General features: G+C 40.1%; 1 protein-coding gene across 1 annotated transcript in view; it reads left to right on the plus strand.

The window, feature by feature from the left end:
- LOC101881642 (multiple epidermal growth factor-like domains protein 6) overlaps positions 1 to 16,329 on the plus strand; it is a 198,626-nt gene extending 182,297 nt beyond the window's left edge. Inside the window, exons 29-39 of the mRNA XM_031047076.1 lie at positions 846 to 974; positions 1,165 to 1,293; positions 2,370 to 2,501; positions 7,203 to 7,331; positions 8,193 to 8,318; positions 8,986 to 9,114; positions 11,311 to 11,439; positions 11,757 to 11,885; positions 12,615 to 12,740; positions 15,095 to 15,223; positions 15,996 to 16,329. Coding sequence (XP_030902936.1) covers positions 846 to 974; positions 1,165 to 1,293; positions 2,370 to 2,501; positions 7,203 to 7,331; positions 8,193 to 8,318; positions 8,986 to 9,114; positions 11,311 to 11,439; positions 11,757 to 11,885; positions 12,615 to 12,740; positions 15,095 to 15,223; positions 15,996 to 16,075 — 1,367 coding nt within the window. The 3' untranslated portion in view covers positions 16,076 to 16,329. The remainder of the gene's footprint in view (positions 1 to 845; positions 975 to 1,164; positions 1,294 to 2,369; positions 2,502 to 7,202; positions 7,332 to 8,192; positions 8,319 to 8,985; positions 9,115 to 11,310; positions 11,440 to 11,756; positions 11,886 to 12,614; positions 12,741 to 15,094; positions 15,224 to 15,995) is intronic.
- The last annotated feature ends 488 nt before the right edge of the window (positions 16,330 to 16,817 follow it).

Consider the following 16,817-nt stretch of genomic DNA (forward strand, 5'->3'; position numbering starts at 1 on the left):
TTTTATGTCCTCCTGCTTCTGTTCCCTGCCTGCTGAGAAAATGAAGGTATTTCTCTACCTTATGGGCATGAGGAAGAACATATAAAAGGGAGTGAGTTGTAAGGAGAGTTTGCCAGATCAACCATGTGCTGCTGTACCTCTATGGGCCATTGTGGAGGAGCTCAGCAAATTGGACTGTGACAGTTCAGTTTGTACCAGTCTTGCATGTGGTCCGGATTGCCCAGATTTGACATAGCTGTCTGGTGTGTTTAGGGCCATGTAAATCCATGAAATAGAAATCTTGTAAGCAGTAAATATCGGATGACTTGAAATGGGCTTTCAGCTTTGCCATTGACATGCTGTGATTTTTTGCAAGCCACAAGCAATTTTCTGATGTCTCCTGCAGTGCTGAGGACTCACAGAACCTCAAACACCAGCATGGCCTGTAAAGCCTGCACAGTGCCCACCTTCCTTTTCTTTAGGCCTCACTTTCTCTTTGATCACTTTGCAGAGATCTGTCAGGGGGAAAGCAGTATGTGGACACAGCGTATTTTCACCATTCAAACATCTGTTCCATTGTAGATAACCATGTAAATGTGAATGGCATTGTTATCTGTATAGACACCATCTGGATTTGTACTTTTGACTGGGACTAAGTCTTTGCAAGCTTTCACATGCAGACTCATTAACAGCCAATACTGAATGTTTTTAATATTTTTAATATATTTTCAACTATGTTTTCTGGGAATGGAGTCTTCTAAATATACATCACCATGTGCAAGAAGAACAATATTGGCTCATTTGCCAGTGACAGATGCTTTCCATGCAGCAGGAAGAACTATTGCTTTCTCTGCTTCTCCTCACAGTCTGTCCCGTGGGATTTTTTGGCAAATGGTGTGAGGAGCAATGTGACTGCATACACGGCTTGTCCTGCCACCACCAAACTGGAGCATGTCACTGTGAAAAGGGATGGAGAGGGAGGCACTGTGACAGACGTGAGTGTCTGCTGGGCGTTTATGGAAGGAAGTTCAGGTTGGCATGTACCTTACTCCCAAATCCAGAGCTGATGACAGGATCCTTTCATTCCTGCATTGCACTGTGGGGTTGGTTTGGGAGTGCTCATGGGAATGGGTGGAGCAGATCCATTGGAGGGAGTAACTTTGCAATGTCCTACCACTGTTGCAGCTTGCTTGCCTGGCCGCTATGGTATGGGCTGTGCTCAGAGGTGCCGGTGTCCCATGGGTACACCCTGCCATCACCTGACGGGTGAGTGTGGATGTCCTCCAGGATTCACTGGCTACAGCTGTGAGAAAAGTAAGTTTGTTATCAGAATACGAATGCTACCTTTGTAAATTAATTAAGAAACTAATTTCTTAAATAAAAGCCTGATGATATAATGCCTGAAGAGGGAGGAAACACCAACCTCACAGCAGTGAGATGGACAAGTGCTGCTTGTCACTCACCCAAATGATTTGGCCACTTCTGGCCCCTGTGCCTGGCACAGTTTGGGCTGCCAGGTTTGCCCTCCCTAGGTTTGCAGCTTACAGGCTGGCAGGGAGAAGCTGAGGGCTAAACTGTATCAAAATAGGCTAAGGAGATGATTGCTGAGCCCAGCCTGCAGTCATTACTGTGCCATGGGTAAAGCACCAGCTCTGCTTTCTGTTGGCTTTGTCCCTGTGAGAGACCATCTATTCCTACTGTCAGAGCTGTTTTTTCTTCAGTGTTGAGTTTGACTGTCTGGAGCTAGCTTCGAAAACAGGCTTGTTCTGTGACCCCAGCTGCATAATTTTGACTTGGTTCTTCCTTACAATGTTTTGCCTATCACTGCCTTAGCAAAAATAAAAACAACAGAAAAAAAGAATTAAAAGAATTACATTGGTATCTCATATGATTCACTAAAGGACTGTTAAATCCTGACCCACAACCAGGGCAACTTAATGAAAGTGAAACACAAGAATTAGCTGTGGAGTGTCCAAAACCTCTAGGCAATATGACTGTCAACAGGGCAAAAGAAACCTGTAAAGATGCTAGCGCTACAGCAGCTTTGTAAGTTTAAACTCACTGCAAAAGGTGGAATGTCTTTATCCACATGCCTAGTCCCTTGTGAATTATGCTGTTTTAGTCAATTTTACCTGACATTTCCCTATGATTTTTTCTAGTGACAAGAAAATTGTATCTGGCCCTTGACAGTTGGGCACAAATTGACTGAACGAAACAAAATCAAGCAGTGAAGTAACCCCCAAGTAAATGTAATAAATCCAAAGTCCCAGAGGAGAGCGTCATTTTGTAGGCAGGGCTTTTATTTAATAAATTTGAGCTTGAGCTTTGTTTGTGTGCTATATTTACTAAGACAAATTTAATTTATTGGTTTACATTTCCTCTTCCTCAAGCTTGTCCACCAGGCACGTATGGCAAGAACTGTAAGCAAGTATGTCAGTGCTCTGCTGAGAATGAGGAATGTCACCCAGTGACCGGCAACTGCATGTGCCGCCTGGGGTACTACGGAGCACGCTGCAACATCCGTGAGTATCTTTGTGGGCTGCACACTTAGTGAGGAAGGATCAAGTTATGAAGAAGCATGTGCTAGCATTCTGAGTTAATCTCTGTCAGTACCTTCAGTGTTGACTCAGATACATATATATATATAGGTTAGTTATAAGAAGTAAGCATAGACTGGGATAAATTTACAATGATAAAAGTACCTGTATTAATTGCAAGGGATTAATGGGGAAAAAAGTAAAAAAGACTCATTTGCTAGCTAATTTCTTTCCAATTTCATGCCACCCTGAAGAATATCAATATCATTCTCGCATTTACACCTGAATACTGTGTAGCTCTTTCATTTCCAAATACCTAGGCCAAAATACTTCCCAAAATCTTTGCACACTCAAGTAAGGACAAATGCTTATTAGAAAACAGCAAGCTGCAATTGGCAATAAATCTATGTGATTCGTAAAGTCAGTTAAGTTGTAGGGACTTCTGAGGAACAATCAAATTAAACAAATTGTTACTCAGGATTGAAAAATGGTGACTAGTATAGAGGACAAATGCCAATTGGCTGAACACTCCATCATAAAAAGTATTACCAGATCCACATGCTGCATGCTGGTATTTTAGGACATCTGTAAAGTTGTTTCTGGTGGAATGTGGCAACTGATAAGAAACATATACCAAAGTATCCAACAAAAGAGACAGTTTATTACCTTTTTATTTACAGCTTTAATTTTGTTTTTACTCCATGGCTTGTAAGTCTCATTTAAAAAAAGAAAAAAAGCTGTGGTCTTTCAAGCTCAGTCTTCCTGTCTTTGCCAAGTGCTCGTTTTCTTTTCTTGGAAATCCAGTTTAGCTCTGTTTGGTTTGCTTGCTTTTGGGGATGATATTTTGGATACAAAGGCTAGCTGCAATATATATGGTTCTAGTAAGGGTTAAACCTATGCTTTATTCCTACAGTAGAAATAGGAAAGGGGCATATTTTAGAGATGAGCATTTATATTATCATCATGTCATCACAAATATTCTTTAAAATATAAATGTAAATGTAAGGATTGATTCTGTCCTCCTTTGTGCATCAGTTCTCACTGTGAGATCAAAATCAATCCTTCAATACCTAGGCTAGAGCCATCTGGATCCATTATACATTAGTTTATAATAAATGTTATAGTAGAGATCAACTTTTTAACAGTATCATTTTAAAAGACTTAGTCATGGTTAGCCTATTACTTTTATGTAGCAATCTTTCAGTAGTTATTACCTGTGCATATAGTACTAAATCTCTGTAGATTACAGTAAGTTATCAAGCTTGCTTAGATCCTTAAGATTTTATTTCAGAATTTTAAAATTTAAAGCATAATTACACTGAAGTCCTGATATAAAAAGAAATTACTTACAAAATGAAGTCTATGGTTCATTGCATTCAGAGGGGATTTTGCCACAGAATTCTCTGTAGCTAGGATTAAACCTACAACATATGGGACATGAGCCTTCATGGCATTGTGTTCTCTTTGATTCCAAATATACGTAATATTTTGTGCAGCAAATTATTAATAAATATGGTTTTGTTAAATATTTGCTGGAGAGGTAATGGAATGATAGAGATTCAGAGAGGCTGCATCTATGTGGGTTTTGTTTTACTTGTTCTCCCCTGTGCCACTCAGGCTATTGCATAGACATAAAAGTTGATGGAAAATGTATTAAGAGTGAGTTATTTTTAGGTTTAGGTTCATGGAGTGAGAGATTGTGGACCTGATTCTAAAGTGACTGTCTGATAACCAAGGGTAGCTAGCATTATTTTGGCATGAATATTGCATGTTCCCACCATCTACAGGGAGAAATAGAGCTGCTCCAGGATGAAGAAGCATTCAATGTAATATTAAAAACAGTATAGGGAGCCGCTCCCAAAGATGTGAAACGGGCTTCAGTCCAGTCAACATGTGGCTGGATGCTGCTGGAAACGTTTTCTGGCAACTATTGCTATATTTATAGTACTGTGAAAAAGGGTTCGAGAAAGTATCTATAAAAGGTGTAGTTGGCTGGGAAGTCGAATTTCCAGGAGCCAAGAGCAACGAGGCTTTCATGTTCTCAAATTTTGGAGTGAAGAGCTGAAACAGTCTCTTGGCAGGATCCAGAGGAAGTAGACAAACTAGCAATAAGGTTCCCATCAGTTTTTCATAATTCAGTGGACAGGCAGATCTACTTGAGTGAAGTTACAAATAAAAAGCAGTAAGTGGTGGTGTAATGGATTAAAAAAACATTCTCTGTCTCTGTGACATTTACTGGGCTGGGTGAACTCTGAGCTAGAAAGACCTCACCAGCTTCACCTTCAAGCAGTAGGTAACAGGATGCTTCAGAAGTGATTTTTTTGACAATGCAATTAAGAATTATTTGGTAAGAAAAACCCCAGTGTATGCAGTTGGTATGCAAAGATTTAGGAGCTCTTGGTCATGGCAAACTCACCCAAATCAGAAGGAAAAAATCAGGAAATGAGTTGTAAAATCTGGCTGCCACTCCTGCCGTTCTCAGAAAAACATAAGTCAGATGCACAGGAAACTGTTAAATTAGAAAATGTCTTTATGAGATAACTGGTGGTTAGAGGCTAACCTGCTTTATGAAGGCAGAACCTACTTAAATGGCAGGATACTCTGTAAATTGCCCTAGCTACCTGCATAGAAGATCTACTACAAAATAGTAACAGATGAGATGGCCTTATTAATAATCATGTGAACATCCCAGCTGATGTGTTTGCCCTGCTTGTGCTGCTCCCTGTTGAACCGAAATAAGTAAAATACTGCAAGGGTAAATAAATTTGTAAAGGGGGGGAGTTACTGCATCCTTTTCAGTAATGGAGCAGCTCTTACTAGTGTTGAGCTGAGGAACAACTCTGAGGGCTTTGCCAGGGAGAAGCAACGTGCTTGGGACTGTGTGAAACAGAAATGAAAAAAGAGAAAAGCCAAATGATGACTGAAAGGAAAGGGAGGAGAAGAGGAGAAATTTACTGAGAGTCCAATTGAATAATTGAATCTGGGTGTTTCCTTAACTTTATGTCTTGGTGTAAATGAAATAGATGTTTCAGGGCTCACTCCTGGATGCCACAGTTTGCACATGAAACAGATTTTATGTACAGACAGATGAAGCACTGATGAAAAAGTATTCAGAGAAGCCATGTTTGAGAAGGGCTGGGGCAAATATCTGTATGGTATAAAAGTGTGTATGCGTTTAGTTCTTATGATCTGCTATCCTAATTCAAGGAGAAGCCAATTTTCAGTTTTATTTTAAAAGACATCCCTTTAAAGCTTCATCATAAGCTCTCCCTCTCTATTGAATAGTTCAAAATATCCAGAGATTTCACTAGCTCCTCAGAGTATGCTTTCATGTCTTCAGAAAAGAGAGAAAAAAATATATGAAGTTACTTACGCACAGATTGAGAGAGATCTGTTGCTTGGAGACGTGTGCAAATATATATTCAACCAGATTTCCAAATTAACCATACTCTTTCCTTTTTCCAAGGGAAGAGAATGAAGGAGCAAAGAAATAACATGTGAATGTAGTAGGACTAGTGTAACAGTTCAATTATGATCATGTGGCTCTAAAAGCACCAGTTTCTCCCTATTCCAATAGAGTGAAAAAATTCAATAACCCACATCTCCAGAGTTCAGTGGTGGCACACTGGAGGCAACCCTGACAAACACAGGCACGTGTTTAGCAGTTCTGCCCACTTCTCCCTCCATTCCATGATCCATCCCTCCAAAGAGTATCTTGAGAACATGAGCTAAGCATGGCAGATGCATTCATGTCTCTCTGATCTTGTATTCAGTGCTCCTTCAACATTAGCTGTCCAAAAAAACCCCAGAAATACTTGCTACCTCCTCGAAAACCTCTTCATGGACAGCTTATTGCCATGTAACCCTGGTTTAGCAATCCATCCATGTTCCTTCTGGTTAATATGAAATACATCTGCTTTGTGATTTTAGTCAGAGAATTTTCTGGCTTTGCATTTAAACCATCTCTCTCCTGTACCTATCTTCTGAGAAGATGTGCTCTGAAATTTCATGTTATTGTCATGTGTACAGTTTCATCATCCTCCATGCACAGCACTAGTTGTGCCAAAGTAATGCCAACTTCAGTTTGGAGAGAAAGAATAGATTTTAGGGAAAAGAAACTTTCTCTAATTTAAACATCTTTAAAAGGTGAGACCTGCCCCAGTATCCATAACTGGTCAGCTAAAATAACTGCTAAAATAGGCAGAGATGGATGAAGGCTTTTCACCACCTCAGGCAAAGTAGGCTGTCACTGCTCAAAGGATGAGGGACCAGGGCCCCATCTCTCTATCTCTGCCATAGGAGGGAAATGGTGAACAGGTTAATTTGGAACAGAAATCTAAGAGGAAAACTTCGGGAGAAGTGGGCTTGCATTTCTTGCTGCTGTCACATATGAAGAATGGGAGAAGCAGACAGAACCAGGAGTAGTCAAACTGAGATCTGTGGCAGCAGTTGTTCCAGCTCTTCAGGGGTTTGCCGTTGCAAGTCAGTGCTGCCTTGCTGCCCAATGGACTGTATTGCCTGAGGCAGCCATCTGCTCATCAGTGCCTCCTCCTGGCCCTCTAGAAGTAAATAGAATTAGAAAATGAAAAACTTATTTTGATGGAAAGTAACAAAAGTGCTTATGACATGAAATGCAAAGGGCTCAATAGCACATAGCCTAATTGCTGTTTTGTTCTTTTAAAATAGGGTGTCCAAAAGGTACTTATGGTTCAAACTGCCAAAACCTCTGTAAATGTATGAATGAAGGCCATTGCGACCCCGCGTCAGGAACTTGTGATTGCATGCCTGGTTTTATTGGAGCCGACTGTAGTAAAAGTAAGCCAACATTCATGTTCTGCTTCTTTCAAGAAACAGCAGAAAGAGTAATCTGCATAAGAGCTTGTCAGTAGAAAAACAGACAGATTCCAGCTACCTCCTCCTTGAATTGTAAATCAGGATTCCAGCTTTGTAAAAAATCCCTTGCAAAATATTTTCCCTCTCTTCTGCATGCGTAGAAGCAAGGACACTCATCCCAGGATTACAACCTGCTTGCCCAAATCTATTTCTAAAGCCAGCTCAGCTCTTCCTGTCTAAAATTTCTAGGTTGAGAAATTAGCTCAAATATTTTGCTTCACACTGTGCTGCCATTAGTTTCAATAAATGGGAAAAAGATCAAGTTTTGTCATGGCAAAACTGGTAAAAACTTCATGGCAACTCTACTTTTACTTCTCTATTTCAGAGCTAAATAGAGTGGCTGACTTTCCGTGCTATTTCCAAAGCTACGTTCTCCCTGAAGTTCTCTTCAACTTATTCACAGAATGACAGTGTTTTAATGTTTAGTAGTCTATAGCTTTGTTCTTCAGCATAGGACAGCATCAATATTAAGGAAAGAAGGACTTGTCAGAGGTCTTTAGCTGGAAGGATGAGCAGCTGATATTCCAGTTGTACACTCCCAATTTTGGTAGGAAACCTCCTAAATGTTACATGTGAAGCCATGGGTTATATTTATAACCTTAAATAAAGTTTTTAGAGAATTAAGCAGTTATGTCTTTGGATGGGGTTTGGTTTCATAGTTGTTGCTTTAAAGCACACTAACTGGAATAAAACCAAAGCTAACTCTAAGATCCTGCCTATGTTAAAAATGAAAACTGGCATTGGATACCCAGGGTGTTTAACAAAAGAATGTGTTTCCTTCAGCTTGCCCTGAAAACCGATATGGGAAGGACTGCACCCTGTTCTGTGCATGTGGTAAAGGTCAGTGTGACCCACGCACTGGCAAGTGTACCTGTCCTCCTGGCCAAATGGGACCCAGCTGTCAGCAAGGTAACAAAGCAGGACCCAAGGTCATCTTGTCAGTTGGTGACATACTTAGAACAACCAGCAAATAGGTCTCAGTTCCAAACATTGTTTAGAAGTGTTTCCCAATGTCTTTGCTTGATAGCAATGCAGTTTGCTCTACTCTGCTCCTGTCCCTCTCTGCTCCACCACCCTGCCTTTCTCCTGCCCACATCTCACTTCTTTGCTCCACCACATTTGATACCATTGTACCAGTTTCTCAAAAAAGCCAAAGCAACTCCTTTGAGAGGCTGCAGTCCGAACAGAACATAAAGAAGGTGAAAAGCGTAGTTTGAACCACCTGACTTGAGCAGTGAGAAGGAGCTGTGGATAGATAGGACTAAATTTAGAAGCAAATTGCTTTAGTTGAAAAAAAATGAATGGCAGAGATTTGAAGAGGGCAAGTTGAGAGATGGGACAAAGGAAGAAGAGCAAAGGAAGTGAATGTGGAGTTAAGCCAAGTGAGAAGCTATGGTGAGACAAAGTGTTTGGATGAAACTGCTAATAAGCATGAGTGTCCCACAGCCCTCTGCAGACACAAGGCATTTGGGATACTCTGTGGGGAGCATGTGTTTGTATTTTTTCCCTGTCACCTTCATCCTTTTTTGGGATGCTAACTTTTTTTTTTTTCCCAAACTTTGTTAATTCTCTGTAGTGTGTCCCCAGGGACAATATGGCCCCAGCTGCCTCCTGACGTGTACCTGTCAGAATGGTGGCATCTGTGACCATGTGGATGGCAACTGCACTTGTGGGCTCGGCTGGACAGGAAAATTGTGTGAGAAAGGTAATTTTCTGCTTTGATGATAGTGAATGTGTGCATTCATGCAGGGGTTCACGGTGTCTACAGATATAGACCCACAAAAGGAGACAGTTTTTGCTTAAGTAGATTCCTTCCCAGCTGCATTCATGTCTTAGCTTCTCTCACACAGAACTGTCCCCAGTTAAAGCTTTAGGTCTTTTTTTCAGAGGCAGTTTTCTCCTGAGTCCTGCTCTGTAAGTTTTATAAATTACTTTGCATGGGCTCTTTCTTCTCATATCCTACTTTTTGTATTATTTTGTTCCATGGCAACATTGTTTTGTATCTTTGTTCATGTTCTCCTCCAAGGTCAGCAGAATCCTACATCACCCTCCTTTCTTGTTATTGTCTTCCCTTTGACACTGGAGTGCAGTTGAACTTCCCATGTATTGACTTCCCTGCTAGTACAGTTCTGACATCTGTCAAAAGCAATTGAGATTGTCCTGCTATTTCTCCCTTACTACTCCATGACAGTTTTTTCTTACACAAGACACAGCTCATTAAAACGTAATAAGCTCAGTTTTCTCTTCAGAAACCCTCCTGACAGTCCTGAGTACAGTCTTTACACATCTTTCTTTCTGTCCATCTCCCAAAAATCATTCTGCATTTTTGTGTTCCCATTTCTCTCTCTACATGAGAGATATCTATATAGTTATGGATTTAAATGTCCAGGAAACCATGAGTTTACTGTTATGAAAGAAAGATCATTTTGAGTTCACATTCAAGACAGATGTCACCATTACATTGTAACTGCCATGGTGCAATACACATTCCAGGCCCTGACTTACAGCCTTTCTGTTCCCGACATCTGTACAATATGTCCACCTCAAACTCTGTACTTACCTTTTCTAGGAATTGGTCGTTTTAAGGAAGTATGCCTATCTGAAGTGTCATATCAAAATTACACTTTTTTAGCAGCATTCTTTAATGTAATTGTTTCACTTTGAACCTTAGAAGACTCAGAGACCCATTTCACAGATATATGTGTGTAGAGAGAAAAAGAATTCTATTAATTAAATGGAGCCACTCACAGTGTGAATACCACTATGGACAGGCACTAAAAAATGCAATTTACCAATAACTGGCTAACTTTGTATTGTGTAGGCCACCTGTGTTCACCTCTGTTTCTCCATTCCTTGAAATCTCTGTAATGACTCATAGGCTTCATTTGGGTTGCAAGGCCTCCGTAGGTCATGCAGGTGTCACCATGTGGAGCAGCAGGTTCCACGTGTATCTTAAAGATGTGTTTAGGTTAAGCATCCCTGAAGACATTTTATAAGGAACTGTGTGTTATATCACTAGAAAGAGCTTCAAGGTTTATCTTTTGAGAGAAATAACCAAATTATTGGAAAACTGAGTCTTGATTTCCCCAGCAGTGTGGTTTTGACTGTGTTTTGACTAGAAGTCAAAGACTGCTAATCAGGCATCCTTTTTCTAGTGATTAGATATGATGTTCTTTAAAGATCTTGTCTGACATTTGCAGAGTTATGAACCTCGATTATTTGGACTGTCACACTTATTTAAGTTGGTCTGCTCAGATTCACATTATCCCAGCAGTGGGAAGTGAACCTATGCAGAAATAATGTCTAGGTTAATTATATTGGCACAGTCACTTTTGCATGACTTGACTTTCGGTAATTTGAGACATGTTTAGTTCTGTAAAAGCAGATATCTCATTATACATGGAAAGTCTCTTGCTATTCGGGAAGGAGAGATCCCCCCGTTTTATTAGGAATTGGAATAGTCTGAACTGCAGTGACAACACAGAGGAGGAAAAGTTTCATGTTCTTTCACACTTTCTAAGTGCCTAAATTATTGCTGTAGATTTAAAAAAAAAAAAAGATACCATTGATGCCATTTCCTCTGTGGCTTTACAACGTGGTGTGTGTTCAACATCAACTACTCTAATAGACAAATTTTAAAAGATGGATTGTAAAAAGTACGAGGAAATTGCTGTCTGAATGTCTATATATTATAAAAAAAATCCTATCCAGGTATGTATACTTACTATACATCATATGATACATACAATACATCATAGTTGTGCAGAAATGCTGTATCATCATAACAAATGTTCTCCTTGGGTCTGCAAGTTATTGCACAAACTATCACATAAGAGGTTTTCTGGGTGAGGTCAGTGATTATTTTTGTTTGTCTGTTTTTGTGTCTGTGTTCTGCCAGCAGAATGCCTGCCAGGGAAGTATGGGTCTGGCTGTGTCTTGGACTGCTCATGCCAGCACAATGGCACCTGCGACAGGTTCACAGGCTGCTGCCGATGCCCTGAGGGTTACTATGGCCACTCATGTGAGCACAGTAAGTGAAAGCACCCTGGGTGCCCTGTTTTCCAAGTGATGGGATGTGGTGCTTTAGAGTAGTCACATAAACATCTTGCTAGTTCAGTTGAAATTTTTGGGGTGTCCCAGATCACCCTGCTGCTCCAGATCTGAGTAACTTCCATTTCTCTGATGCTGGGACAGTACAAGTTTGAAAGCACTTGGCATTATTAGAGTTAATGGTAAATGTAATTTCTGTTGGCTCCCAGGGGATGTAGCTAAGAATACAGAGAATTTTTAAGGGTTGTATGTTTTTCTTCATAAACCATCCTCACTTGATACTTTAATTTTTTTCAGGGTGCCCCCTTGGATTTTATGGGCTAAGCTGTCTTCACACATGTGCCTGTAAAAATGGAGCAAGCTGTGATGCAGTGACAGGACAATGCACTTGTCCTTTGGGTTATCAAGGTGTACACTGTGAAAAAGGTACTCGTACTGTTCTGATGTAAAATTAAAAAAAAACAAACCAAACAAACAAAAAAACCCCCAAAACTCCAAAACAAAACAAAAACCAAGCAACAAATCAACAAATGAAAAAAAAAAAAACCTCATAAAGCTCCATGCCATTACTGAAATACTTGTTTGTTGAGAGCTTCTTCCATGTTTTAAGGTTCATGAATATCCTGAAATGTTAAATTTGGGATATTTTACCTGTTATATAGCTGGGTGTCCTCATTTCCTTATAAATTAACTAATCTGGTTCCGATTACTATGGTGAAAGTCCTGGTCTCCATGATGTCTTGCAGCAATGAGTTCCACATGTTTATTAAAAATAAGTCCTTTTTACTGATTCTAAATTTGCTTCTAAAACTCCAAATAAGATTATTAAATAGGTGCATGTCAGACCTGTTGAGTGTTATGGAATGGTCTTCAAGAGAGTTCTAATTAAAAATGAAAATAAGTGCCAGTTACATTTCTGGGACAGATTTACAGATACCTTTGATATGTTAGATTAGACAAACCCAACATAAGGAGAGTTTATAAATATAAATATGCCTATTCCACTGTGTTGGATTCTTCATTAAACTTGGCATTTACACTAGCTTCAGTGGAGAGCTTATGGACTTTCCTCTGAGACATCCCGGAAAATCTCCTCTGGCTTAATGTACGTCTTGCCATTCACATATGTGTTTAAAAAAGCATTCTTGCTCTCAGGCTGTGACAGGGGCTGGTTTGGAGAGAGGTGCCAGCATAAGTGCGACTGCGGAGATGTTCCTTGTGATCCAGAGACTGGGAAATGCCTCTGTCCACCTGGGAAGACTGGAGAAAAATGTGACATGGGTAAGAGTAATATTTTCTGACTCTAAAGTTAAACCAATCTGGCCTGTTGTCTAAGTGTACCTATAAAAGGACATTTGCTAGTATTCAGGAACACATTGTTTGTAGCAAATGACTCTTACGGATTACCGACAGCTTTCTCAACAGACTAAACCTCTTGATTTAGTCAGTATTGAAATGGACAAACTGATAGGAAAACTGTTCATGAGTCAGCTGTAAAATGTCATTTGCCTCGAGTTTTGGAGAGCACATGCTAGTAAAGAATATACCAAAAAGCTCCCATCTCTGCAGGTGTAGTGGGGAAGGAGGGATCTGACTGTGGTGTGTTTTGTCTCATGGACATCTGTGACCCTTTTCAGACCAATGCAAAAGTATATCCAGCTCCAGGTTTGCTTCCCTGGGAAGGGGGCAGAATCCCTGGGGATGAGGCTAGCAGAGATGTAGCAGCTGTGCCTACCTGTAGGATTCATCAGTAGTCCATGAACATTTAATCCAAATAAAATTTCTTCATTTGCAGCAGATGCACTTGAGCTGTGTGTCTGGGAGATGGTTTCTTACAAGAGCAGAATTATTTTGTAGGTGAGAAAATTCTCCAGCAGGGAAGACTAGTCCCACCACTGATGAGATGGTGACAGAACTGAGAGGCAGCAATGGCAGGCAAGATTCTTGAGCTAAACTCACAGTTATGATGGAGTACATTTAAGGTAATAATTGGAGTAAAAGGAATTGCAGTGGCTTAAACAAGTGTAGGAAGAGATTTGTGATCTTAATGCTGTGGCAAACAAGGTAAAAGGAATGAACATCCATTGAAAATTCACACCAGGAACCATAATCCTCCTGAGCCTCCAAGTCACAATGGGGAAATACTATTTCTCCTTTTGTTCTAGGATAGGGCAGGGAGCAGCTTTAAACAGCCTGTTATTAATGCAAAGTAATTGCTGGGAGCTTAAGTGCCAGTACAACCTGAAAAACTAAAATGGGAAAAGATTTGTTCCCTCTCCACACTGTCCTGTGGTCAGAAACTGAACCCACCCATACTGCAGGGGCTGCTCCAGTGGGTTATATCAGCCACCCCCACAGGCAGCCTGGTACTGGATATCCAAGGGCCTTTCCAGCAACATTTTAGGCAAAAGTGGAACACAAGGGGGAAGCTCAGCACCAAAAATGTGAACCAAGGTTTTGTATCTTGCAAACTCTAGTAATAATTTTTATTTTTCTTAAATCATCTGGGGTAGCCCCCATCCGTGAAAAGCTGTTATGGGCTAGGTTTTATTTGCATTTTTATTTTCAATTAGGCTCAGTTCATCTGTGATATAACTCTGAGCAGCTGTGACTGTGCAGCAGCCATAAAGATAAAAGGCCTGATTTTAATTTGAACTCTGGTAAAGCACCCATTAAACAGGCAAAATGTTAATTAAAAAAAAAAAAAAGAGAGAGAGAGAATATAACAGACTTTTATGGGTGCTCTTTTTCTGTAGTAAATTAACATTGCAGACTTTCAAACAGATGTCTTAAATACACATTGTTATTAACATGAAAATGTGGTATTACATAAATTAAAATCAGGTCCAGAGGTGTTTGAGGCGACCTTTCTTCATAACATTTCCTAATTGAAAAGGCCAAGCTCCGAGCACAGGGAGAGTTCTCCCATGTGTTGGGGCTGCAGCTGATGCAGGGCTCAGCCACACTTTCATTTACTTAATGGTGCTTGTGTGAGAAAGCAAGCACTTTGATTATCTACAGTATTTTCTAGTGAGGTGAGGGAGAAAGGGCAGTTGTTTACAGTGTATTTAGCACCCTGCCTTGTGACCTGCTGCCAACTTTTCCTTCGTGCCTGTACTCTCACTGCATTAAAAAATTGCAATGAGGATTTATCAGCCTAGGTATGAAATGTGTTTGTATTTGGAAGTGAGACATTTTGTGAGTTTAATTTGCCAGGAGTCAAGTAATGGGTGTAAGACATAAAAGTGTGTGTAAAATGGATTAATTTTTAATTCCCCATTCTTTGTGTGAAGGCTCTTTGCTGGCACACACTGTGACAGTTAAGCCATGCAGTGGAGAGGTGCAGGAGATAGCATGGATCCAGGATGCTGATGGTAATTTTCTTGAGTAGATCTCAAGATTTTTTCTGTTGGGCTGTCAACCCCTGTTTTTACACCAGTAATGATTTCCATTCTGGGAACTCTTTTAGGACAGCTGGGCTACAGTTTGGTCAGACGAAACTTGAAGATTGCAAAGCTTTCCAAGATGTCATGGTTTAATGTTACCAGATGTGTCTAAGTAGCTTCCTGATCTCAGAGAACAGGGGTATTACTAGGGGAACATTCTCCCTCTTCCAAATATTTCTGTTCTTCTAGAATGCAGGTCAGACCAGTACGGCCCCAACTGCTCCCTACGATGCCAGTGTGCCAACAAATCCCAGTGCAATCCGTACAATGGGAACTGCGTATGTCCAGCAACGTGGATGGGACCAACCTGTAAAGAAGGTAATGCAAGCTGGAGATGTGCAGCCTTTCTTAGTAGGAAAAATCACACATTGACCATGGTGGTGGGCAGTGGACCGTTTAGATGGGAGTATCAACCCACCATGCAAACGTGGTGCAGGATCCAGCACAGCTATGCCAGAATGTGATACACTCTTCTATCACCGTTCTATGCCTGCTAGTATGAAATCTTGCCCTGAAATAGTTGCTGTTCACAGCCTCTGTGAAATGAATAAGGGGACTTGCTTGCAGTACATGCCAGCATATTCAAAGTCTTTTTGTAAAGCTGTCAGGTTTTGAAGAGCATGGTGAGACATGATGAAACAGATAAGTAGACAAAACATTGGAAAATAGATTTGGATTGATTTCTGAGCGTGCTCAAAACTCATCACCCTATCACAAAAGGGTTTTGTTTTGGGTTCATTTTTTCTTTTTTGTTTGTTTGTTTTGGTTGGGTTTTTTAAGATAATTTCTATTTTTAGCATGATACAGTACTGAGTGAAAGTTTCCTTCCATTTGTACTCTAATCACATCTGGCTTGATGGTGCTACCGTATAGTTCTGCATTTAGTTTAGGAGGTACCTCTCCATTTGAGAGATGTTTTACTGTTTTTCCTGCTCTTTGCCTGTGTGAGGAGGCCAGTGTAACTCAGTCCTCTACATTCTTTTGGAGAGTACCATTTATTGAATTATGTAAGTGTAAATTGTATAATCTTTATAATATTTCAGTATTACATTATACAGACCTGAAACTGTGTTTCTACTTAATTCTCTAGGTGGCCCTCCAGAGCTTCCTTATTATGAAGAACAAACTCAAGAAAGAGGGAGTGTTTTTCCAAGAGCTCTACTACAGTAACATTTGGACTAATAAATGAACTGTTTTATATGCACAGATGGTATTTGAATTTGGATATGAAAACAGTTATTCAATTCAGCTTGAATTGTACTAAGTATTCACACTTCTTATGGAAGACTACAGAGGCCATTTAGTAGCTGGTTCCTTTTTAAAAGTTTAATTTCTTTCATGTATTTATTCCTAGCCTCTTACCTCTCCATTAATCTGCTCTGGACATTCTTTCTGATATAATTTGTTGTTTGAAAGTTTGGGCATATTTTTAGTAAGACCATCTCCGAAGAGTGTCGTTATAAGCAGTATGTAACATATTGACATGCAGTGAGCCACACCACGTATAAGTGGCTTTCTAAACCCACTTGACAACCAATGTGAAGTTTAACAAGCATTTCACAGATTATGAGGCCAGTATGGATTCACTGCAAAATGACATTGCACAGAAACTAGTGGGATTCACCAAATTAATTCCTTTTTGAATAACATTCTAGAAAAGCATTCAGTCTAATTTTACACCTGCAACTGAAGAAAAAGCCACCACAGTCCTTAATCGGTTGTTAATTAATTTGTGTACCGCATTTCTAGTGTGAATTGACTGATTGGAAAGGCTCCATCTAGATCTTCTTTACGTCTGAATCTGCCTTCCAAAGGGCCTGGTGTCATCTGTCAGACTATTCTGGCTTTCTGCATCCTACCACCGTGTCAGTTGAGTTTCTTGGTGTTTATCAAGTCAAACTCTGCAGCAGTT

Source organism: Melopsittacus undulatus, chromosome 6 (genome assembly GCF_012275295.1).
Source record: "Melopsittacus undulatus isolate bMelUnd1 chromosome 6, bMelUnd1.mat.Z, whole genome shotgun sequence".
Classification (NCBI taxonomy): domain Eukaryota; kingdom Metazoa; phylum Chordata; class Aves; order Psittaciformes; family Psittaculidae; genus Melopsittacus; species Melopsittacus undulatus.